This window comes from Sphaerodactylus townsendi, linkage group LG09 (genome assembly GCF_021028975.2).
Source record: "Sphaerodactylus townsendi isolate TG3544 linkage group LG09, MPM_Stown_v2.3, whole genome shotgun sequence".
Taxonomy (NCBI): Eukaryota; Metazoa; Chordata; class Lepidosauria; order Squamata; family Sphaerodactylidae; genus Sphaerodactylus; species Sphaerodactylus townsendi.
In genome coordinates this window covers 31,623,520-31,648,346 of record NC_059433.1, presented here as the reverse complement: position 1 = coordinate 31,648,346, position 24,827 = coordinate 31,623,520, and the positions used below count along the sequence as shown (strand labels likewise).

The 24,827-nt window shown below is 41.3% G+C and overlaps 1 protein-coding gene across 1 annotated transcript in view; it reads left to right on the top strand.

Moving 5' to 3' along the window:
* Positions 1–24,424, top strand: part of ZNF236 (zinc finger protein 236) — a gene marked incomplete at its 5' end in the record, with an annotated part of 71,171 nt that extends 46,747 nt beyond the window's left edge. The window contains 13 exon segments of the mRNA XM_048508529.1: positions 239–607; positions 1,099–1,244; positions 4,090–4,206; positions 4,208–4,267; positions 4,269–4,350; positions 6,420–6,599; positions 8,787–8,945; positions 10,492–10,670; positions 11,712–11,840; positions 13,057–13,254; positions 14,305–14,434; positions 20,676–20,852; positions 22,672–24,424. Of these exon segments, the coding sequence (XP_048364486.1) occupies positions 239–607; positions 1,099–1,244; positions 4,090–4,206; positions 4,208–4,267; positions 4,269–4,350; positions 6,420–6,599; positions 8,787–8,945; positions 10,492–10,670; positions 11,712–11,840; positions 13,057–13,254; positions 14,305–14,434; positions 20,676–20,852; positions 22,672–22,796 (2,051 nt within the window).
* Positions 24,425–24,827: the final 403 nt, after the last annotated feature.

Below are 24,827 nucleotides of genomic sequence, written 5' to 3'. Positions count from 1 at the left end.
TTCTTGCTTTCAAATCTGTCAGGTTATTTGTTCACAGTAAAGTTGGCTTCGTGGAGACTGGATCAGCAGGGAACCTGTTACCCAACTCCATATGTCTCTCCCAAATAATTTGTACAGAAGAGTAAAGAGCCCATCTAAACATGTCTCTGTAAAAAGGAATTGCAAAATCCATACGTTCAGACAAAATCCTGAAAAGTAAAGAGTTGTTGTTTTCATTCTGTCAATTTTTTTACATTTTCAGGCCAGAAGCTCTTTAGCTGTCATGTGTGTAGCAATTCATTTTCTACGAAAGGAAGCCTAAAAGTCCACATGCGCCTGCATACAGGAGCGAAGCCCTTTAAATGTCCTCACTGTGACTTGAGGTTTCGAACTTCTGGACGTAGGAAGACCCACATACAGTGTCATTTTAAGCCAGAGGCCAAGAAGCCCAGGAAACCCATGCCTCGTACATCCACTGAGGGGCTACAGCCTGTAAATCTTCTCAATTCATCCTCAACAGATCCCAATATTTTCATCATGAATAACTCTGTTCTGACAGCACAATTTGATCAAAATTTGCTTCAGCAAGGTCTCGTGGGTCAGGCTATACTTCCTGCTTCTATGTCAGGTAAAAATGGTTGCTTTTTATTTGGGGTTTAGTTTTCAGAGATTTCAACCTCTGATTTTGGCCATAAGTGATGTAGGAAGCGAGAACTATTGTTTACCCCATCAACCAAAAAAGGGTCAAAGTAGTGAGTTTGGAGCTGCAGGGTCATAGATGTAGAAAGAGCACCTGGAAGAGCTTCCCAATCATAGGAGTGTTTCAGTAGAAGAGCTCTTCTGCCTAGCAAGATGAGAAATTTCAAGGAGAAAAATAGAACCATGTATAAATATTTTGCGGATATATTTTTACGTTTGATGCTGATTACTTAGTTTTGTTCGTGCTCTGACTATATCAGTGTGAGACATTGGTCACTGATATATTAAACTGTTATTTTATGTACTTTTCATTGTGTGAGAATTATGTATGTTGAGCCATACCAGGTGTATCTTTTTAGCACTTTTGTTGGGGGAACAAAGAATATACTAACAAAATTAAAATATTGTTTTCTTTGGTAGCTGGTGGTGATTTAACTGTGTCCTTGACGGATGGTAGTTTGGCAACCCTTGAAGGAATACAGTTACAGCTTGCTGCTAACTTGGTTGGACCAAATGTTCAGATTTCTGGAATAGATCCTACCAGCATTAACAACATTACATTGCAGGTGGGTTGATATGGTACATCCTTCTCAGAGCTATTTATGGGATAAGGCATTAGCATACCTGCTAGAGGGACATGCAGAGATTGCGCCTTGTCCACGGGTGCCACCTATCTGGTCACGTTGGGGCATAAAATCGCCCCCCACAGACCAAAACCTTCCACAAGAGGAAGAGGCCAAAATGGGTGGTCAGCTTATCCCTGCAGTCCCTCTGGCGTGGGAAGCCATGTGACAGCCTCCTCCTGCTGGCCAGAGGAAAGAAAAGGGCGCGCCAGCCAGTCCCCTCCGAGCGTGCTCCGCCTCCTGCTACCCCAGCCCTGGTGAGGGCAAGGAGGCAGTGGCCCACGTGCGGAAAAGGCTCTAGGCCAGCAAAGCAAGTTGGAGGTGCCAAGCAGCATTTTCTAGCCGCGCGCCGATGTGCCCCCTGGGCCTCTCTGGCTCACTGGCCGGCCTCTGATGGGGGGGGGGGCAGCAGCCAACGCCAGGCTGGGAGCCTGCCATGGGCAAGGCCTTTTTTTTGTGCTCCGCACCTCTATCGGAGGCCGAGGGCGTGGGGGGGGGGGAGTGCAAAAACAAGGCCTTGCCCCCATGCGCCATTTTATGCCTGTACGCCTCTGGGAATGAGTTCTGCGCTGATCAGTTACTATGTTCCTTTCTCAAGTATTCCTGTTTACTGGTGAAGGTTCTTGCTATAGGTTACATCACTACTGTGTAATATTAGAAAACAAAATGTGAGACTTGTTTTGATAGATTGTGTTTTGATGGATTATGCAGCGTGCTGAGAAACTCTGCAGGCCATCATTAACTCTATTAATTATGAACCCGCTGTTGCAAAACATATTCTGTGTTGCTGTTTCTCCTGCCATTTATCTTTTCTTATAACACAGAAGTAGGTTCAGGTTGAGAATTTAAAGTCCAATCCTGCTCAGATATACCTTTATAAATCCATTGGCATCAGTGGGCTTAGAAGAGTTGTGACTGTTTGAGGATTACATAATGAAAGGTCGTACTGTTGTACGGGCAATGCGTTGCGTGCGTAATATGTACATATCAGTCAAGATCCTGACAGGGGATTTACATTCACTCCCATTTCCTAAGCGCCCGTCTGGCTAGTGATGTTATTTTTGTTGACAATTTTAAAAGGTATTTGTAAATTAACTTTCCTTCAAGAAATGGAAGTCCTTTGGGTCAAAAGTCCTTACCCCCAACACATACAAATAACCATGAAAAATGCCTCCTGTGCCTTGGCAAAGAGCATGACATTTCGCACTGCTGTATGTCACCTGTTTGCACCTAAGGCAAATTCACCATGTTAGTTTCATTACATTTTGGAAGAAGAAGTTTAAAACATGAGCCTCCTATCTTTTATCCTGAAAATACCCCAGTGTTCCTGATTGCCATCATATTAGCTTGAAGGGTCACTGAGCTCCAGGCACTATGTCACAACCCTCTCTTCCGTATATATTTGACACCAGAGTAGTTCTCCAAACCTCATTCCAATTTCTCCGTAAGGTAACATCCAAATTACACTTACACCAGAACATCACTCTATTGGTGCTATATCTACAACCACAGGATGAAAGGGAGCAAGTTCTACATTTCCTAGATGTTTGCAGGGAGCTTCTTTTTCTGTTTGGACAGAAATAAACCTTTTGGGAATTTGGAATTTTCTCCTAAAAATAACACTTACCTTCAGGAGCTATGATAATAGCACCTGGCTGAACTGTCAGGGCTATCCAAATTGGAGAGACCGGTCCCCTGGTGCCAAGGAGATACTACACACATTTGCATAGCCCTGCCTGAACTACTGGGGGCCTGACTCAACCAGCTTTGATGACTGTGCCCCACTAATGGAGAAGACACCTTCACAATAAGTCCAGTGTGGGCCATTTTGGAGACCAATGTCTTACCGCTTTTTCAGCCCTTCTTAGGCGCCAGCTTGGCTGCAGGAAGCTATCCTTCCAATGTATTTCAGATTAGCATGAATTGACTGTTTGTTGCAACTTCACACTGGCTCTACTTGAGCCCACCTCAGCTGCTTCTTACGGTGTCCTCTCCATTGATTCCATCTGCAAGGCTGCAACATGGTCATCATCATGCACTGAGCATTTTTCTAGAGACTTCGATGCCATAGACATGGTGGTGAGAAGAGTGGTTCTGTAGTCTGTATTCAGCTGAGGGCTCACTCTCGCCTTCCTGAGACTGTAAATCAACATGCTACTTTCCCATGTGGGGCTGCACAGGTGCTATGTTGATGAAAACAGGATCACACTTTCTTGTAACTGTTGTCCATTGAATGGACATCTGCACAGTCATCCAGCCTGCCCCTGCTGTGAGTTCTTTATTTCGACCTGATGATTTTATTGATCCCTCTTTATCATGCTGGAAAAGGAGGAAACGTCATAACAGGGGGGTACAAAGTACCCTTAGGCAGTTTTTGAGCTTTGAAAACCACAGTAAGCCTGTATATGCACTGTACCCATGTGTGACTACACGGGTGACCACTTGACGAATAACAAGTAAATGTAACCCTATTTTCCTAATCATAAGTGGTATCTTAAATCTGAAAAAAAATAGTGGAACTTCTCAAATTCACATGATGTCTTATAACTTAGATTTGTGACTGAATCCAATAGCTTCTTTGTTAGTTATCATCTAATAAGCATGAAGCCTATGCAGCAGATCAGTAGTAGATCTAATGTTTTTGCGACACATATCTTATTGATAGTACAGTGCTGGATACCATTGTTAGTAGCATAATGTCTTAAAAGTATCCAGCTTGGAAAAAATGTTTTCCACCCAACATTTAAATTTCATGGGAAAATGTCCCATATCCATGTTTGCTTTTCAGATTGATCCCAGCCTTCTACAGCAGACACTACAACAGGGCAATGTACTAACCCAGCAGTTAACCGGGGATCCCAATTTGTCGACTCAGAACACATCCCTCCAGGCAGCAGACAGTTCCGGTGCCGAAGCAAGATGTGGTAATACAGCCGCTGTCAGGGTTTTGTCGCTGGCAGCCCACATATTACTTCTTCCAGCCAAAGGTATGACCGTGGAATCGGATCTATATCTGAGCAGGAATCAATGCTGACTGCTAGCACTGCTGGTAAGTAGAACACATTCTTTCCATTGGAAGGGGTTCTTTTCACCTGGAATCCATAAAGTTAAGTCACACCTTGGTTTGTATTTTATTTCGGTGGGTGCTTTGTTCCGTAATGCGAAGCGGTATTTTTTTTTGTATAGTAATGTTTAGATTTTGAATAAATACAGTGAAATATGCTGTAATGAAAATCTGTATTCTTCCCTTGACACACGAGTAGGACCCACTTGCTTGGCCTGGTAGGCAGGATAAGCAAGTTTACCTGGGAAGTAGGAATTTCCCCTTCATTTAGTAGTCTTTCTGCCCAAGTACACTTGAGCAAAGGGAATTGCAGATGGCCATGGATTAAGAAGAAGATACCTCAATCGTTGGGGTAATCAGAGACCATCAGTCTTTCCCCTGCCTGAACCAGGCAGTGAGTGAAGAGTTTCAGCATGAAGCAAAGAACTTCCCACCCAGTCTGAGCTATGTGACAAAGAGGGCCCCCTGTTGAAACTCCTTGGACTGAGCTTGGATGACTGCCTCGTGACTCAAATACAAAGCCCCACCTACCTCACAGGGTGTTTGTTGTGAGGGGGGAAGGGCAAGGAGATTGTAAGCCCCTTTGAGTCTCCTGCAGGAGAGAAAGGGGGGATATAAATCCAAACTCCTCTTCTTCTTCTTCTTGCCTTGTGTTGTGTCTGAAGGTGCACCAAACAGGTGGGGGACAACACAATGGTTCCTCGTATAGGTTCCTCCTGTGCTGTCCCCCACATTGTGCATGCACTGAAATTTATATCATGCTTGAGTGTCCCTTTAAGGGCCTGTCAACGAAAGCACGATTCGCTGACCTCTCCCGCTTTTACCGGAAGGGAATTAAAAAAATGCATTTCCTGACATCACTGAATGCTATATCCCTGTGCCTCCATTCATCTCAGTCACCAGAATTCCTCTAACGATCAGTTATGGTTTGAGTAGTGCCAGCACTGGCCCCTTACAGTCAACCTGATGCTACAGCCCCTTCCCTTGCATCTTTACCCCAGCCCTGGTAGCCCATTTAATATCATCGACTCTCTGTGACTCCAGTAGGAAATTCCAGGTGTCCATCACGCCCTCAAGGTTCTGCAAAAATATGGCTGAATAACTGCATGTTTAGATTAAGGGCTGATTTAAATGTAATCCTGGCAGGACAGACTTTGTATGTTTCAGAATCTTATTTAAAGTGACTCCCTGCATTTGCATGTTTAAAGTGACTCCCTGCAATGTTAGCATGCTCATGCTGCCTTCATTCAGACTGCGGATCACTGGCACGTTAACATTGCATTCGTAGCAGCTGAGAGCCCAGTTTAAAGGAAACACCGGCTATGTTTCCAGTCACAAACTGTAGCTAAATGCTTTTGTCCCAGCAAAATCACTTTTAAAATTTGGATTTGTAAGCCAGCAAGGAAAGCCAGCAAGGAAATAAATACATTAAATTGAAATCAGGCCTAAATACTCTCAAAGTTCAGGAATATTTGAGGGGAGGGTTGTTTGTTTGCCTTAGCATTTAAATCTGTGTAAACAGTGGATGCAGAATTCTTCTCAAATGTAGGCATTAAGGTCTTTGTCAAGAGTATTTCACATGCGGTCACGCCTCGGGGTGGCAGCATTGTCTTCTTGTTCGGAAGGCTGTAATGCTGTTGAAACCCGCCAAGGAATCTCTCCGTACTAGATTTGATCAAATCCCAATACGTTTTGGAGATTCACGGAGGCTAGAGAGTAGAAGGAGTCATATTTCTTCAGTTATTTTGCAGCTACTGGCTCCTCACAAAATGTTTCACTTATTGTTCTTAAATAATGCTACATGCAACTAAGAAACTTCTATAAACTGGGGGAATGGAAGCATGACAACCTGCTTCCCACTTTATGTTAAACTTTGTAATTTCCCACTTCGGACAGGATCTTCCTAGGTGCTGTCCTGCCACTGTGATAGATAGGCTGCCTTCCTGGGATTGCTCCCAATCCTGTACTTAGCATATCACAAGGATCATAACAGTATCAAATATTAACAAATAACTAATTTGGGTATTGAACTTTTCATGCTCATTATGTTTTAGGTTCACAGGATCTCACTCAGGTTATGACATCACAGGGAATGGTATCAACCTCAGGTGGTCAACATGAGATTACCCTGACCATAAATAATTCAAGTCTGAGTCATGTTTTAGCTCATGCGTCCAGTTCCAGTACTACAAATTCATCAGGAAGCCCCCAAGAAATTACCCTCACCATTTCTGGCAAGTATAGCAACCTTTTATTATTCGCCTGCTAAAAGTGGAAGCCTTATCTTTCTGTAAAATGTAGCTGTAGGTGAAATGAAAATCTACAAGAAAAAACATAGCTCTGTTTCTGAAGGTTGCTTAGAAAGCAGTGGCGGTAAACATATGTCTCCTTTTTTCCTCATCGTAGCTGGGAGTTTTAAATGTAATTGTAACAAGAAGCAGATTTAACATTTTTCTCATTTTTGTCATTAGTAAGAGTAGAAACGCTATTGTTGTACTGTTCTTAAAAAAGAATACAGAATCTTAAAATAAAATGACGTAACAGCACAACAGCTGCAACCGAGAATTACATAAATCCAAGATCCGGAGGAAAAACTATATGCGTGTGAAATAGATCCCTGATCTAAACTTGAGCTCTGTTTGATGTGTTTACTGTAGCACTTCTCATCACCAAAGAAATGAGTGGGCACTGGTGTGAAAACTGCTTGTCTTTACATAGTAAAAAAGTCACAAAATATAAAATTAATTTCTTCATGCATACATGATTTTTTAAAAATCTAGTCATACTGTTAACTATTTAATCCGCTGTGTTTTGTGTTCTTGGCACTGAAACATGCTCAGTGAAAACATCAAAAGGAATTCCAGTTTTATCTGTGGACTTATTTTACGTGGGATATTTAGCTTGCATTATCTCTGAACTGCACCTATTAGAGTATTTAGATTTGAGCTGTCTGAATGCTGTAGAACTTTCTCATAACTATGGTCCCTTCCGCAATTTTTTATTTATTTATTTATTTATTATTCTACTTTTATACCGCCCTCCCCCAAAGGGCTCAGGGCGGTTTACAACAGTGATAAAACAATAAATATTAAAACAATTTAAAAGCAGCATCCAATTTCTGTATCAATTAAAATAAAGATGGCGTCCCGCTATTAAAACTCCTACAAAGGGAACAGTGGGTTGCAAAATAATGCACTTTCAATCCACTTTCACAATTATTTGCAAGTGGATTTTGCTATTCTGCACAGTAAAATCCAGCTGCAAAGTGCATTGAAAGTGGATTGAAAGTGCACTATTCTGCATGTGTGGAAGGGGCCTTTCTGTTTCTTGGCCAAAGAGTGGAAGATTGATATTAGAATTGCCTTCCTGATTTTTGAAGTACTGGCTCATGTATAGTTGTTGTCTGTAATCCAGATCTTCTGTCATCTCCCCTCAGATTCTTCTCCTTATGAGAGAACCTGATCATTTTGCCTTAGCAGACCAAGTTATACACCTTCAGCTGTAGTGGGTCTTTTGCTAAAGAACTTCTAGATGTTTTATCTTCATTCTTCCTTTCATATATTGAAGAGAATTACAAATACTTTTACATTGACCAGGTGGGATCGAGTATTTGAATTCCTTAGCATATAATTCTTCCTCCCTTAGTGGCTGTTCTCTTAGGACCTTTTAATTGTGGGGTTTTGCCATTCTTTAATGGCAAAATATTTTAAAGATTTTGTTCCATTCCATGGATCCCTGGGATTGGATCTATCAAGCTATTTCATTCAATCTCACCCAGTTCCCCTCTTCAGCTACCATCCCACGTTCGTTTTGTCCATGCAAGTCCTATGATCTCAAGCATAGTCATTTTAGTGGTCAAAGGGGATAGCCTCCTCCCCTGTTCACCAGTGGAAGAACTGGGTGGGTCATACTCTGGATTTAATGTTTCTTTAACAATGGAATAGCGGGGAGGTATGTGTGTGGGGGGGATCCAATGCACACTCCTGCAACTGCATACCTTTCTCAAACTCCCCACTGAGTTTGCAGAAGGGGCGCAGTTGAACGTGACCAGTACAGCTGGCCATCCCTCCAAACTCCGCATGGAGCTGAGAGCAGAGCCAGCCAGGCTCACTCTACTCCCAAATACTACGTGGAGTTTGGGAGTGGGGTGGCCCCACTCTCAGTTCCACATGAAGCTTGGCGATGAGGCCAGCCTTACTGCACCCCTGTCATGCACTCCAGGAGTTCAGGGAAGGGGCCCAGTTGAGGGGAGTGGCACATAGAGTGAGATCTGGGCACCATTTTCCTCAGCTGCAACCCCTGATCTTTAAATTGTTATTTAATCTCCCTTTTACTATTTTATCCTTATAAAATACTGAATTGACAAAATGCAGAAACAAGTGCTTATCTTCAGCAAGTCATAAATTCCATTTTCCGTTTAGGTCAAGATCTTATTCAGCACAGTTCCTCTGGAGGTAATGAACTGAATGGGAACCTAAGACTGACCACACCATCTATCAGTAATCAGTCAGCAGGTGCTACATTGACCATAAATAATGATCAACTCCTGTCTCAGAGCCCAGCACTGAACAGCTCTTCAGGTGGGTATTTAATAATTCCACTCAAGTAGGTCATTTTGGATAGATGCTATAGTTATATTAATTTGAACAAGTTTTTCATTAAAATATTGGCCTTACAGGAAAATAATTATGGTTATTTAGCTCTCTTGTCATACTTGCTGATATCCCTGTCTATATTCTAATCCCACTTCTAGGCCCCTTCCGGACATGCAGAATAATGCACATTCAATCCACTTTCACAATTGTTTGAAAGTGGATTTTGCTATTCTGCGCAATAAAATACAGCTTCAAAGTGGATTGAAAGTGCATTATTCTGCATGTACGAAAGGGGCCATAGCTAGTAGTGTGGATGTAGCACATACAGAGGAAAATGTAGGCTAGTGTACATGTTTATTCAGAGTTCCTTGAGGGGGGGATAGAAATTTTCATATAGTTCAGGCTTTTTTAAAAAAAACCTGGAATGTTCCAAAACTTTAAGCAGTGATTCTGGAACAGTTTTATTCTGTATTAAGCAGTGTTTCACAAACCCAGAGGTGGGATCCAGCAGGTTCTCACAGGTTCCCGAGAGTAAGTTACTAATTATTTGTGTGTGCCAAGAGGGGGTTACTAATTGGTGATTTTGCCACGTGATTTTTGCCTTAGTTACGCCCCTTCTCTCAGCAGTAGCGCGCAGAATTTTGAAGCAGTGTAGCAGGAGGTGCACCGGCATTCGTTTCCCGCCCAAGGACCGGCACAGTGGCTGCGTCCTTGCCACAGCCCCGCCCAGGAATGCCCCACCCCTGGAATGGCCGCCCCCGCCCCCGTTGTGCCCCGCCCAGCCCCATTGGCACTATGCCACAGTTTGAATCCTACCACCATAGGAACCTGTTACTAAAATTTTTGGACCCCACCACTGCACAAACCCCATGCTAATAGCCATTTAGATATTTCACTAAATTAACAAACAGGCACCTAGCTTGGAGTCACACTAACTTAGTGGTGGTCCCTGGCCCAAAGAGTATCCAGCAGTCCTAACCAGTGCCTTTTTGGCCCTGCCCCCAGCCTTGTGGAACACTCTGTCTAACGAGACCAGGCTCCTATGGGACCTATCATAATTCCACAGGGCCTGCAAGACCAAGTTGTTTTGCCAGACCTATGGTTGAGGGCTGCAATTGCAATCTGTCCATTGTAGTTTGCCTGCCTCCCCATCCTTCCCTTCTTTTGCTCCTTTCCCCCTTCCTTCCCTCCTTTCCCTTTCCTTCCCCTTCTTGCCTTCTTCCTATTTCTCATCCTTACTGAGCAATCTAGGTACCATGAACTATAAGACTAGTAAGTGGTTATATTGTATTACTGCTATCATATTTGTATTACTGTTTATTGTATTTTAAATGATGTACACCGCTCTGAGCCTGCATAGCCGGGGAGAGCCATCAAAAATCCAATAAACTGAACTAAACTACATTTGATTTAGGCTTTTCATTGTGTACAAAATATGTATTGACTCTAATAATTCCAGGGAGCTGGGAATTTTGTTCTCCTTTCAGCCACTAAGATAATCTAAGCTTTTATAACATTATGCTTTTTACAGAGCTTAATGCATCAAGTGGGAATCTATCTTCAACACCTCCCATGTCTCAGCCAGCTCAGAATTTAGTAATGTCGTCACCAGGAGTCGGAGGGGATGGCAGCGTTACTCTGACTCTGTCTGATACTCAGAGTATGTTGTCTGCGGGCCTTGATGCAGTAACACTTAATATAACATCACAGGTATCCTTTGCCAGAAAATGTTTGTCCCATATCTAATAATCGTGAATATTTATTGTCAAACTAACAGAAGGCAAGTCTGAAAACAGACTTAGAAAAGACATTTTCCAATAAATTGTAACTAAGGTTATATCTGGGGATGTGAAGTCAGCTCTTGGAAGCTAAGCAGGGTTGGTACTTGGATGAACGACTCCAAGGAAGACTCTGTACAGGAGGGCAATAGGAAACTGCTGGTGCTTCTCACATGCCTTAAAAGCCTATTGCTGGGTTTGCTGTGACTCACTTGGGATGTGACAGCCACATACATGCTTAAGATTATGTCCCATGTTGTCTCTAAGGCCCATGCAGCAGTTGTGTAAAATGTACTATAAAACTCATGCATTTCATTTGTTTTGGCTATCATTTCTAAATTATTTGCCAGTGATTTTTAGTTTCATTAACTTTGTAATGTTTTTGCTGTTGCAAGTATTGGAGAATCACCCTGTCTTAAAAAGAATTCCTTTTCTCGTAGTAAGGCAACATGTTATACGATATCTGAGCTGTCAACCACTCTCAAAAGATTTCTTGTCTGATGTTACTGTAAGGTGTACTTTACAAAATCATTGTCAGTGGGTACACAGATTCAATGTGTGCTAGCGTTTCTTAGCTATTTGTTCAGCAAGCATTGTGAGGAACTGTGTTGACAGACAAGCTTTGTAGAAGATGTTTTAGGTATATAGTATTCAAAATTCAGGCATAGAGCGGGAATAATTTCCTCAGAGTGGAAGTGTTTTGGTGATACTGGGATAAAACCAGTATATAGATTCGTGGCATGTTTTGTCAGTGTTAGGTAAAGAAGCAAAGGCTTCTGGAAAACAACCGTTGGTACATACCCGTGAAAGATCCTTCTTTGAGCAGAGGAGGACATCTTGGGTGTTTTCCACTGTCCAATGCGGAAGAATTCCATAGATACTATATGTGCCGAATTAGCTTTTGGCTAATTGTGGTAGTAGTATTTCCCCCTTTTTAAAAACAATTCATTAATTTTATTTGTTCTTTTGGCAGGGTCAGCAGTTTCCTGCTTTACTCACAGAGTCTAGTCTCGCCGGGCAAAGCAGTTCAAATTCACAAGTCATACTAGTGAGTCATACACCTCATTCCGCACCCACAAACCATGATGAACTAGCTTATCAGGTAAGTTTTTTTTAAAGTTGCCTTAATTAGCGAACAGTATATCACGTTCACTTCATGTTTCGTTGTTGAGCAGAACTGTTTTATGTCATCTTATACCTAATCAGTTTATTTTATTTTCAAATGTATTGTTCGAGGCTGTACTCAAGCAGATGCATGAAAAATATGAGGCAGCAGCCTTTCATGATTGATTTTGTGCTTATTTAATGACACGTTCTTATGTCTCAGCTGATAGGATTTTTTCTGCTTAAAGTTTCCTGTTTCAACATAGCATAAAAGTAATTTATACACAGTAAAAATGTACAGAAAAGATAGTTGTGGAAAAATTATATTGCCGTTAACTGAAGAACTAACATGCTCGTTATTGTGGCTTCAGTGCAGTCTCACATGAGGACCATGCTTGCACAGGCCAGCTGCAGACAAATGTTTTCAAAGCTTCCTTTCAGTAAGATTTGGAACACTCCCCTCCAAACAAGTGAGCTGGTATTTCCCCACCCAAAGCGGGGATGATACCCTGAAATTTTGGTGCCGCTAGCTTTAAAAATGAGCTGCAAAAAATCACCAAAAAATTCCCAAAAAATCAGACAGACCCGAATTTTTCAGGTATACCTGAATATTTGGGTATATCCGAATATGTTATTTGTCTTATTCGGGCATACAGATAATTTTATGCCCAAATAAATCCGAATCCAAATTTTACCGAATTTCTCGGGTATTGGCCAAGCCTACACCTGATACCACCTATCAACCATTATCAAACTCTATGCTGTTGATGTAGGCTCCAAGAGTAATGCAGCTGTGGGAGAAGCCATGTTGCAGACAGTGCTCTGTTGAGGATCTCACACCCAGCTCCTCTGGTAAGTGAACTTGCTGTTCTCTCATGTGAAACCACATAGAAGCCACAACAATGAAACATGCGTACGTTGGAAGGGAGAGAGGGAGCATTCTGAATCTTCTGGAAAGACTTAGGAAGGTTTGAAAATATTTGTCTGTGTGAACACCTGTGTGAATGCAGTCCCCATGTGGGATTATACAGAAGACCCCTTCAAGAACAACAGTTGCAGGTGAGTGCAACCCCATTTTGCCCGGCTTATCTCAGCCCCCTTTCTGAAATCCTATGTCCTTGAAGCTTTGTCACATATAAAGAGATTGTTAAACAACCACCTCAAGTTGAGAGGGTTTTACTTCCTGTAATTATTTGTGTGCATATTTATTGTAGGTGAGTAAAGTTTCTCCAACTCTCCATAAAGGCATTCAAGCTGAAAAAGAGCCCCGTGTACCCCAGTGTTTTGAATGTACTCAGACCTTTTCTTCAACTGCCATGCTAATGCAACATAGTAAAGAAGTTCATGGCAAGGAAAGAATCCACGTTTGTCACATTTGCAATAAAGCCTTCAAACGAGCAACACATCTTAAGGTCTGTGGACAACTTAATATATTGTTACAATAAAAAAGAAAAAGGGTTTTTTAAAAAAAATCCTATCTGACTAGAAAGCATAAATGAACTGTGATAAAGACTACCCCTTCACTTAATGCACAATTTGCTGATTATAAAGAAATCCATTTCCTAGTCTATATTTAATATGTTTAAAAGGAAGAATGAAACAGGTTCTCACTTAATGAAAAAGATGCCTTCTGACCCAAAGATGGAGCAACTGTGTAGTAAGCAGAAGGCTCCAGGTTGAATCCCCATCAATTCCCATTAAGAGTCAGATAGTAGGTGTGTGCTTGAGGAGAGGGAGGCAGCAGGGGGTCTCCAGAGCGCCCCCCTTCCCAGAAAGCCTTGATCCGGCATGGGAGGGGCTGCGGGGTCAGATAGTAGGTGAAGAGAAACACCTCTGGCCAAGACCCCAGAAAGCTGCTGCTAGTCAGAGTAGACAGTACTTTCCTCTGTGGCCCACTGGTCTGACAAAGAATAAGATAGTTTCACTTGTTCAAGGTTTACTGTATTTTATTGATATATTTTATTATAACCTGTTTGGAGGGCAATACAAGTAATGTCCATATTTAAACAGATTCTGGAACGTATGTTTCAGTATTTGTAGTATTTCAGTCTGCAGAAGGAATACATTTTCATTTTGGTTCATAGTGGCTTCACTTATCCAGACTGTAAGTGTATCCTTTCCTTATAAAGCGTGGCTGTGCCTAAAACTCAGCCACCAATGCAGGGGGAGGGCCCAAGCGAGGGCCGTGTTGTTTTGCCCAGTTGAAGGCATGGGGTGGCTTCAGGATCCAGTCTGCGCATGCGTAAACGCATTGGTTGAACGCTGAAACAGGGTAATTTGAAAAGATCCTGTGTTCTATTTTTCTTAGAAATGTGTTATATTTGTTCTTTATTCAGGAGCATATTGCCTTTTTGAGGAGGTTTGTTGTATTTTGTCCTTACTAAAATTGGTCACTGCTAGTGTAAAACATCTTTCATACTACAGTTTAACATACAAAAATATGTTTTGTGCATTTTGATTAGGAGCATATGCAGACACATCAGGCTGGACCATCACTAAGCTCCCAGAAGCCAAGAGTATTTAAGTGCGATACTTGTGAAAAAGCCTTTGCTAAGCCAAGTCAACTGGAAAGACATAGCCGTATTCATACAGGTAAGACATAGCCGTATTCATACATATTGTACAAGTAAGTTGAGTTTTGTGTTGTTAGTGGCTGGACGCAACTGCCTAGAGTGTATATATTGCTAGTGTCATGTGGCAGATTTTCAACTGGAGGTAGATATTGCTGGCATATATAAAGAACATAGCTCTGACCTGGATGGTTCAGCTATTGTGATCTCATGAGATCTCGAAAGCAAAGTATGATCAGCCCTCATTAGTGCTAGAATAGCAGACCACCCAAGAAGTCCAGTGGTAAGCAATGGCAAACCATCTCTGTTCTTCTCTTTCCTTGAAACCCCTGTGATGTTGCTATAAGTCAGATGCAAGTCCACCACCCTACTGTTTGCCTGGCTTGACAGGAAGTTCAGCCCTGAGGGCGTTATGACAGCTTCTCTCCAATATATTCCAACATATCTTCAAGATACACTGGTATGGTGACTGGTCAGCTCCCTGAATGCTTTTGGACCCCTCTGCAGGATTGCAGTGTCTGTGTTGTAAATGTACTTATGAATTGGAGGCCTCAGTGATTCTGCACCAATTAACTCACGATGGGTGTTTTCCAGCAATGGTATCCAATATGTTTTCCTAGAGAGAGCATCTATAGCGAAATTTTCATTTAGCTATCGAGATATCCATTGATAGATCCAGTGATAAAAATTCATCAGGCAGAGAGTAACCTTACTTGTCAAAAGGGATTAGTGGGATGAAGCTGGGACAGGTGAACGCCTCATTATAATCTAGCAGCTTCAAACCTGAGCAAAATGTGTAAATCCCTCATTCTCAGGGGAAAACAAGGCTGAAAGGCTGCTAGGAGCTCATTGCACATGTGCTGTGTCCAGCAAGAGGGAGTCTGGCTAGATGGTAAGAACATGGAAGATTTTGAAAAGTTTCCAGATTTTGATGTAGAGATGTTATTATCACCTTCCACTGGAATTGTGGAAGTATATTCAAGATCTCAAGACTCTTCTGGAGTTTCCCATTTGGTACATTAAACATTTTAGCTGAGCTGGCAGATCGTGTTTCGTCAGAAGGAAATCCTATTGTGGTTTCAAACTATCACTTTGCTATTTATTTTACATAAAGCCACTGTCAGCCTTACACCATAAGCATCAGAAATCCAAAAAGCCCTGCTTGACCCTGACCCAGTGTCATACCTAGGCAAACTGGAGCCCTGGGCAAAACCTAAGTTTGATGCCTCCCCCACCGTGACCTAAGTTTGATGCCTCCCCCACCGTGACCAAAAAATTATTTTTTTCTACCAGGTCGTTTCAAAGTCACCATCATATTATAGAACATGCCCCAACTCACAAATCTGAACACAGCAATGGGCCATGCCACACAGCAGAAATAATTTTTTTAAACATTTTCAAAATGCTTTCAAAATGTTTTATTACTGCTATGAAAACATTTCATGGTGTTGTATCCAGTCCCCCCAATTGGGGGAAACAGCATCACTTTCAATGTTATTTAAACTGGGGACCCCAGATTTAAGGTGGATTTAAAAGGAGAATCTGGGCTCCCTAGTTTAAACAAGTGATGCTGGAATCTACCCTCAAATAGCATCATTTTCAATGGTGTTTAAACTAGGGAGCCCAGGTTCTCCTTTTAAATCCACCTTAAAGGGAGAATATTGGATCCCCAGTTTAAACAACATTGAAAATGATGCTATTTTGCGGTGGATTCTCCCCCACCCTGGAACAGCATCACTTTCAATGTTTAAACTTGAGACCTCAGATTCTCCCTTTAAATCCATGCCGAAGGGGTGGATTTAATAACAACAACAACAACAACAACAACAACCTTTTAGGCATTGAGAGAATAAAAGAAAGAAAGAAAACAAGCATTGGCAGGAAGGGGGTGGATTTAAAAGAAGAATCTGGGGAAATTTAAGGGATGCCTGCTGTCAGGGGTGCAATTATTAAGATAGAAGCACCAAAATTTCAGAATATCTTCATGAGACCCTACTGATGATACCACCTAGGTTTGGTGAAGTTTGGTTCAGGGGGTCCAAAGTTATGGACCCTCAAAGGTGTAGCCCCCATCTCCCATTAACTCCCATTGGAAACAATGGGGGATGGGGCACTCCCTTTGGGAGTCCATAACTCCCTAAACCAAACCTCACCAAACCTGGGTGGTATCATCAGGAGAGTCTCCCAAAAGATCCCTGAAATTTTGGTGCTGCTAGCCTAAAAACTGTGCCCCCTGCAGGCCAAAAACAGAAAAAACTGTGAAAGTACAAAAAAAAATCCCACAAACAAACCTGCATTTTTAGTGCCCACCACAAGGGGGCACCCTGGGTAACTGCCCAGTTTGCCCAATGGGAGGAATGCCTCTGCCCTGACCACTTCCTCAAAATACTTGGTAGATGCCAAGAAAGATTTTGAGTGCCATAATGCTGACTGGTACCATATCGGGGTCCCCTGCTTTAATCAGTCTAGTCCAAGGCACATGCTACTACAGAAAAGGTACAAAACTGCACCAGAGAACTTGTGAGACAGAAGGCTCCACTCAGGGACTGCTGCAACATAGCACTGGTTCACACTAGGAGAAGTAGTCCTTAAGTATGGGTGTCCAAGTAATGAAAAGCTTTGAAAGCGAAGAGCTAACATCTTCAACTAAATGGATAGGCATCTACTGAAACTATTCTAAAACTGGCATAAGGTGCATATGTCATCTGTTGCCTGCCAGTCGGTGAACAGCTGTGTTTTGTACCAGCTGTAACTTCTGGATTGACTTTAGTTCTCCAGCAAGTAACAATTATGTAAACATGATTAAACATGACATTTTTCCACTTGTTGTATTCTTTCCTCCAAAGTAAGTAGAAGAAAACAGTTAATTCTATCAGTATTCTTTCATAACGATGTGACGGCATCTTTTTCACCCAGTGTAAATAACTGCAGCTGCAGCTTTATCAAAGGAATGCTTCTCAATACTGGCAACATTCAACGTAAAGGCCATAAGATTCTCTAAAGAGAAATGTAAATCGTTCTTCCAGTTTCTTCAAATTCTCTATGTGTGTGTGTTAAGTGCTGTCAAGTCACCCTGTGAATCATTGTCCTCCCAAATGCTGTGTTGTTTACAGCTTTGCTCAGGTCTTCCAACTGAGGGCCACGACTTCCTTTATAGAATCACTCCATCTCATGTTGGGTCTCCCTTTTTTCCTACTGCCTTCACTGTTTCCAAGAATTTGTAACTTTTCCAGTGACTCTTGTCTGCTCATAATGCAACCAAAGTACATTAGCTTCAGTTTAGTCATTTCATCTTCTAAAGGTTGGTTCAGGCTTCATTTGATCTAGAACCCACTTATTTTTCCTATATACTGAGCTTGTATTTTGTCGCACAAGCAATATCTGCAGTTGTTGGGGCAAAAAGACTTCTGTGACTCAGATTCAGGCCTCCTTGACCTGTCTTATTCTGGGGAACATCTTGGAGGCTTTGAAAAAACCTTTTAGCAGGAAATCTTCTTTTATACTTCTAACTTCCTATTGGTCTAGCTGCAAATTCCATAACTAACTTTAATTCCAGCCTAACTGGAGCAGAGGCCACAAAGTAAATATAATCCTAAATCTCCTCCAGTACTACTAACAAAACAAGCAGCATGGCTGACTCATTCAAAACCATCTTCAGGATTTAGTGATGAATAGAAATGTGTCTTTTGAACAGATCAGTCATAGGATAATGCTTTCAGAAGCTGTTAATTAAGTTTGGAAAAGCACCCTGGCAACACTTCGCAGTCTCCACTTCTGATCAAATCATCAGCGCATGAGAAATCTCTTTGCTTTTATCTTCAATAATTGGCATTATCCATATTGTGCTGTGGCTTTTGGTCTCTGCATAGCACAAAATGTTTATCCTGATTGGGGTAATTATGTACCCCTGAAAAGAAGCTATTCATATATATCTTTACCTAGATGACCTTCTCATCAGAACATTCTGTCTAGAAAAGATTCAAGCTGATGTAACTTCAAAAAGATGGACCTTAATCTGTTCATCTTCATGGGTATCCTGTGAAACCCATATTGGGACTATGCTTGTGCAGGCCTGCCACAAAAAGATTTAGAAGCTTTCTGTCTGCTCTTCAGTTCTGAAGAGCGCTCACTCTTCCTCTCCCACTCTTGGGAGGGAAGGTTCCCACCCAAATGGTCACATGATTGGAGGAGGAGGAGAACTGCTACTTCATCAGTTCTTTTGCTGCCATGGAGGAAAGAAGTTCTTCCTCCACCTATGCTGATTCTTCATCTCACATCAGGCTTCAGACTCTGTGAGGGGTTTTTTCCTTCAAAATTGTGAGCCTTTGTCTTCCACCACAGTTGTTAAAAAAGGGCTTAGCCTTTTTACAGAAGTGTGTGACTTGTACTTTGAAAAATTGCTAACTGATAGCCATAAGGAGTGCTTCTACTGCTTCCAGCTACAACTCCGGCAAGACCTCCGCCTCTCACTCACTGAAAGCCAGGCAGGATAGGGCCTTCAAGAACCCCTTTATTAAACAACTCTGACTCCTTCAGGCACTTCAGCTCAAGAGGAGAAGAGGGCTTATTCTGCAGCCTCCATTTCTGTTTCTTTTTGTGGGATCTTCGAGGTTTTCTTCAGCCCAGGCTGCTTCAGAACCCCCTCAAAAGAAGAAGAATGATGAAGAATCATTGATAGACCATTCTTCTAAAAATGAAGTCGTCTCCCCCAACCAGGCAATTGGCCAATAAAAATGACTGTCACACCAATCACCATCAAAGTTTCTCCAATGCCAAGAGGACATAGTCCAAATAGGCATTCACTGTTGAGCCACTTGATGTCTTGCTGTTGACATTCATGTCAGCAGATTCTTGCCTTCAAAATACTTCCTTGCTTCTGAATTCTCCACAGCTCTTGGTTCTGTTGCCTCTGAGCTACTCAGGCCAATGGCACCTCACTGGCCCAAAGCACTTCACTTCTGAGGGACTGTAGTCAGTCATTGTTGACCGCCTTTTTGTGACTGACACACACCATATTCCATTAATTGGAAGCACAGGCTTCAGCAGATGTTGGTGTTGTGGAGGTTTTGCATTTTATCAATGTTAAACTCATAAGTACTGTAATGATCTGAGAAACTTGAGTGATTTGTGAGAAATCAGTGTCTTTCGTGTGCACTGTTTTGGGTGATGTTATAGATAGTTACCAACTTAGTCTTAAATACAGGCCGATTACCCACCAGCGCAGAGCTGCACACAGTGGGACAGGAAGCATGTCAGGGCAAGAAATCTTGTCCTGATGAGCTTTCTGTATGCAGCACGCCAAGAAAGGAGACGTGTCAGGGCAAGATTTGTTGTCTTGACACGCTTCCTCCTGTTCTCACAGATGTGCTTCCTTTACTTTCCCCAAGGCGAGTGAAGAGCACCCTCTGGCACATCTTTTTGTTCAGAGCCGGGGAGTGCCGGGAAACATCAGCAGTGGGTAATAGGTCATAGTGTTTATACCATGTATGTTATTTATTGTTATAGTTCTGAGAAAAAAGACTGCAGGAAGGGGCAAATAATTCTGTAGAGATTCTTCCTTCATACAATCTGGATTTATACAAGGGATCATTCAGTAGGGGCAACTCACAAGTAAGGATTCAATTGGCTGGTCACTGCGAGCTTTCCAGCCAGATTTCTTTCTTAAATCCTGGGTTCTTGCAGCCTATTCAAATGCCATGAACATCATCATGATCTTTTTCAGTGTACGTGTCAGGGGGATAGTTGCAATGTGATTGAGATACATTTCGAACTCAATGTAACTGCTTAAAGCTACAGCTCAATGCTGTTAAATCAATGCTGCTAAAACATATATGTAACCAGCCTGCTATTTGTTACCACTGCCATCTGGAGCATTCTTTCCTGGATCTTTACTTTAGGGCTTTACACGCTTTGTAGATAACTAGGCTTCCCCTGGCATCCTGGTCCCATGAGAAACAGAGCTATATATGTTATCTCTTGGGGTAGGAAGCCAGGTGGCTTTCTCTTACTAACTGCCACCGACCTTGGGGTGCCTCAGCTCCGGGGACTGTTATTTACAATTTGGGAAAGTGGGAGGGGGGATTTGCAATGGGATAAAAGGGATGGCAAAAGCCAGGTTTGTCAGAACTGGCTTTGCCAAGCTTTGGTGCTTTGATGACTCATCAATAAAAGCTACTGAACAATACGACAGTGTCCATTTATTGACTTAAGGTTTGAGACCTAACAGTACCTCACTGTTCTCTTTTTTATCATTATTATAACAGGAGAACGGCCATTTCAATGCACGTTGTGTGAGAAAGCCTTTAACCAGAAGAGTGCACTGCAAGTTCATATGAAAAAACACACAGGAGAACGACCATACAAATGTGACTACTGTGCAATGGGCTTCACCCAGAAAAGCAATATGAAGCTTCATATGAAGCGAGCTCATGGCTATGCTGGTAATTATTCTTAGCTATGTAAACTTATATAGAGAAGACTGTTCGCCTTAGTTTATCCCTAGAATTTAAGTAAAGTACCAAAAGTGTACTCTTAGGCATGTCATCTCTTTACTGCAGAGCTATTGGAAACTGTAGGGCCAGTCACAAAATATGATTTCAGTCCTTGGGCAACGATTTGTTAAGAAACTTCTTCCTTCAGGTTGGCCTGATAAATAAGTATCCTAATATTAACCATATTAACATTTCTGCTGATATAAATTCATTTGCAGAGATATCATAGTAAAGAGTTATGCCGTGTCTTTCCAATCTTTAACTTGAAGAATGCTATTCTGACTATTCAGGATTTTTGTCACTTATAAGCCATTTTTTTAACAGAACCCATGCTAGCATTTCATTAGAATAACTTTCATTTTCATGAATGATGTAATGCAATATAGTTCAAAAGCCTAGTACAACTTCCACTGAAAGTGATGGTTGTAGACTTTCTGGCATTTGTGAGACATTGATATACCTAATCCTGTTCATGGCTCCATCTGTACATACATAAATCCACAAATTGGGGTCATGTACAGAAAAATCCCCCAAATTAGAAAACATGGAGGGAGGGTAAATTCCCCCCAAATGCCCCTGTCAGCTACAGGGGGTACATGTGGAAGACAGGGATGGAGGAGCTGAAGGTTTACTGTCAGAGCAAATAGATGTCGGAGTCAGAGGTGCAGCATGTGGAGAGCAGGAGCCAGTGCTGACTTTCCCCCATGGCTGAGGCGGTGGTGAAGTAGGCACCTGGCACCACAGTCACTGAGCCTGCTGGTGCCAGCCCAGCAGCTTCCTGCTTCCTGCCTTTGCAGGCAGGCCAGGAGGAGCAGGACCGCTCCTCCTGTGCCAAGGTGGCAGCACAGTGCCAAGGTGGCAGCGTTGCAGGCAGATGATGGAGAAGGAAATGTGGCTTCCCCTTCTCACCTCTTGTACCACTTAGGCCTCCAGTGCCACAACAGCCAGAATGGCAAGCAGAAAAGTAACTTGCTGTGCCCCTCGTGTGAGTAGGGTGGGTACCTGGGGTGAGCGAACAGGAGAAGCAGCTGTAGTGCAGGTGCATGGGCTAGTAAACAAGAAAGAAAAGGTACCAGCCCATCATGAGTCTAGCAGGTCCCTGCTTGCTTTTTTAAAGTTTGGGATTAGTGGTAAAGCTGACTTGCTAGCAGAAAAGTAGTAGGTTTTTCTGGATGCATGGGATGTTCAGAAAGGAGGGTGGTACTTTTTCTTTCTGGGTAGTTTAGTGACATTTCCATTGTAGGCCATGTACAGTAATGGAAGAGCTGTATTGAAAAACAGAGGAAAATAGGTTAAACTTCCTTCTCTTATTCTGTGACATCTTATTGTTGGAGAAGCTCAGAGCACCACAAGGAGGATTCTATTAGTTTGACTAAAAGACCAGATTAAGTGTGCATTCCTTCGTGTGAGTAGGTTTGCACCCTACATTTAAATTGGTGGGCGCTCCTCAAGCAAGAGCCCATTCAGAGTTCTGTAACCAGCTAACTGTATTGAACAAGAATGGAGAAGACTAATTTTTAGGTTACGTAGTGTAATTGGCTGTAGTTTTCTTTCCCAGCAAAAAAAAAAAAAACATTTCTGACTGCATTCTATTGTTTAATAGCTTTTATATTTGATTGTATATGTTCATTAGTCCTTTTTTCTGTGTGTTTTACAGTACAGTTCAGAACAGAGTTAGTCCAGTCTAAGCCCATTGACTTCAATAAGTTTCGATTGGAGTAACTCTGTTCTGGATTGCACTGTTAGCATTCTTTCTGTTGTCCCTTAGGCACCATCCAGGAATCCGCCAGTCATCAAGGAGAGGAAGGTGAAGATATTAATCGTGCTTTGAACTTGGAAGAGGTTGTTCAAGAATCATCAAATGAATGGCAGAGCATAACCAATATTTTTTGATGATCCCTAAGATGAAAGCTGGAAATGCTTTCAGGATTAGAATTTTTTTAAAAAAATATAATAAAGTTGTCTGCGGATTTTTACTATGGAAACTTCACATATTTAAAATAATAATATAGCTTTTTAAATGTTTACAGAAATAAAGAATAATTGTCTTTTTTGTAAGCTTGAACAGTACTGGAGAAACATCAGTTAAAGTTTGCTATATTGTCTACAATCAGTGATCTCAGGTACATGAACTTGTCCATTCTTTGAATCTGTTGTTAATTGTACCCAGTTTAGAAACAAATACAAAAACTTGATATCAGTGAAGATTGATTAACAGACAGGACATATGAAAGTTCTCTTCATTGTGACAATATGTTGACTGTTCAAACGTTATGTTGGTTTGAAGCAAGAATCGATGCATGCTGTGGAGATTTCATGCTGTAATGCAGACATTACAGCAGCATTCCTGGGCCTAGCTTGGAAATAAATTCCAGTGAACTCAATGGGATTTGTTTCCAAGTAGTCCAGCACAGATTGGTTTGGAAGTGCCTGGTTTTGTTTAAGTCCCTTTTGAGAAGTGATTTAAAATTAACTTGTATTACATTATGCATATTTGCCATATTATTGACACGACAGAAAATGATGAGTCCTGTTCCTCTTATGTCATGACTCTCATCCTTTGTTTCTCTAATAGTATGTGTTCAGCTAGAACAATAACAGTACAAAGAAAACCTGTCTACCAACAGTAGCAGCTTCCCAGATTGGAAAAGTATGTATTCTGTGTAGCTAGAACAATGAAAACATAAGCCATAGATGGCAGGATATTGCTCTTGTCAGTATAACAGAGGTGCATGTATATCAATAGTCTACTGGCTACCTAGTACAATGTGTTGTAGCACTGGATATGTCAGCTGACAGATGTGTGTCTCTTCAGACAGCAAATTAAAACCTCTTTTTTTCCTGCCATCCATTTTGAAAGCTTTTAAGATTTTTAAAACTACCTAATCCTTTCAGTTTTCCTCTGAAGGGTCCCATGTACACAGAACAGGTCTATTCATATCAAAAAGAAACACTGGAAAAAAAGGCATATGTTCTGTTTTAGACATTCCAAAAACAGAAAATTTTTGCTTGATTTGATTTTGGCTTTTTTGAATTTATTTATATGTTGTATGTGTGTATGTATATGTATAAATATAAATATATGTATAAATTATATATATATATATATACATTTAAGCCTCCATGTGGCTGATGAGTGTATTTTGTAAATAATCCAGTTAAAAGAAGAGTTCATGAAGTTTTCAACTTTAAATGAACACTTCATACAGTATTGCATTCATTTTATTGTAATTTAGACAGTCATTTTACATTTTGAAAAATAATTGCTTTTTATTTGGTCTCAGTTCCAGAAGGAAGCTGTATGTACATATAATTTACATTTTATGTATTATAAGACTGGTGCTTTCTATTTCCTGAGGAGAAAAATAATCACTGCTTTTGATAGGACACTCATAATTTTTTTGTTAACTGACATATGTATATAAGTAATACAACTGGTGACTTGAAAATAACACTTTTGTTATGTGGAAATATTTAATTCATACGTATGTTAAATAATATTATTATTTTTCACAACTCTATTCTGTGTCTGGTATTATGTTCTTTTTTAAAAATTCTACATGGACTTTCCAATTGATTGAAAAGAGGGAAACACTGATTAACTAGTACCACTATGCAGGTACAAGAAAGTGCCTGGTCTTCATGAGCTGCATGTTTGTTTCTGTCCTCACAAGGGCTACCAAGGTAGCTAACAAATTAAAAGACAACATAATAAAATTACATTTTAAAACCATTAAAATCAACACCCACACCTCATTAGACTTCACTGAAGCAATTAAAAAACATATCTAAAATAGGCTGGAAGGTTGGATCATTGAGGAAATGCCACATGAAAATTTAAAAAGAAGATGTCAACAGAAGAGGACAAATGAATATTCCTGGGGAGAGAGTTCTAGAGTTACCACCTGCCTATTCTCAGAAGGC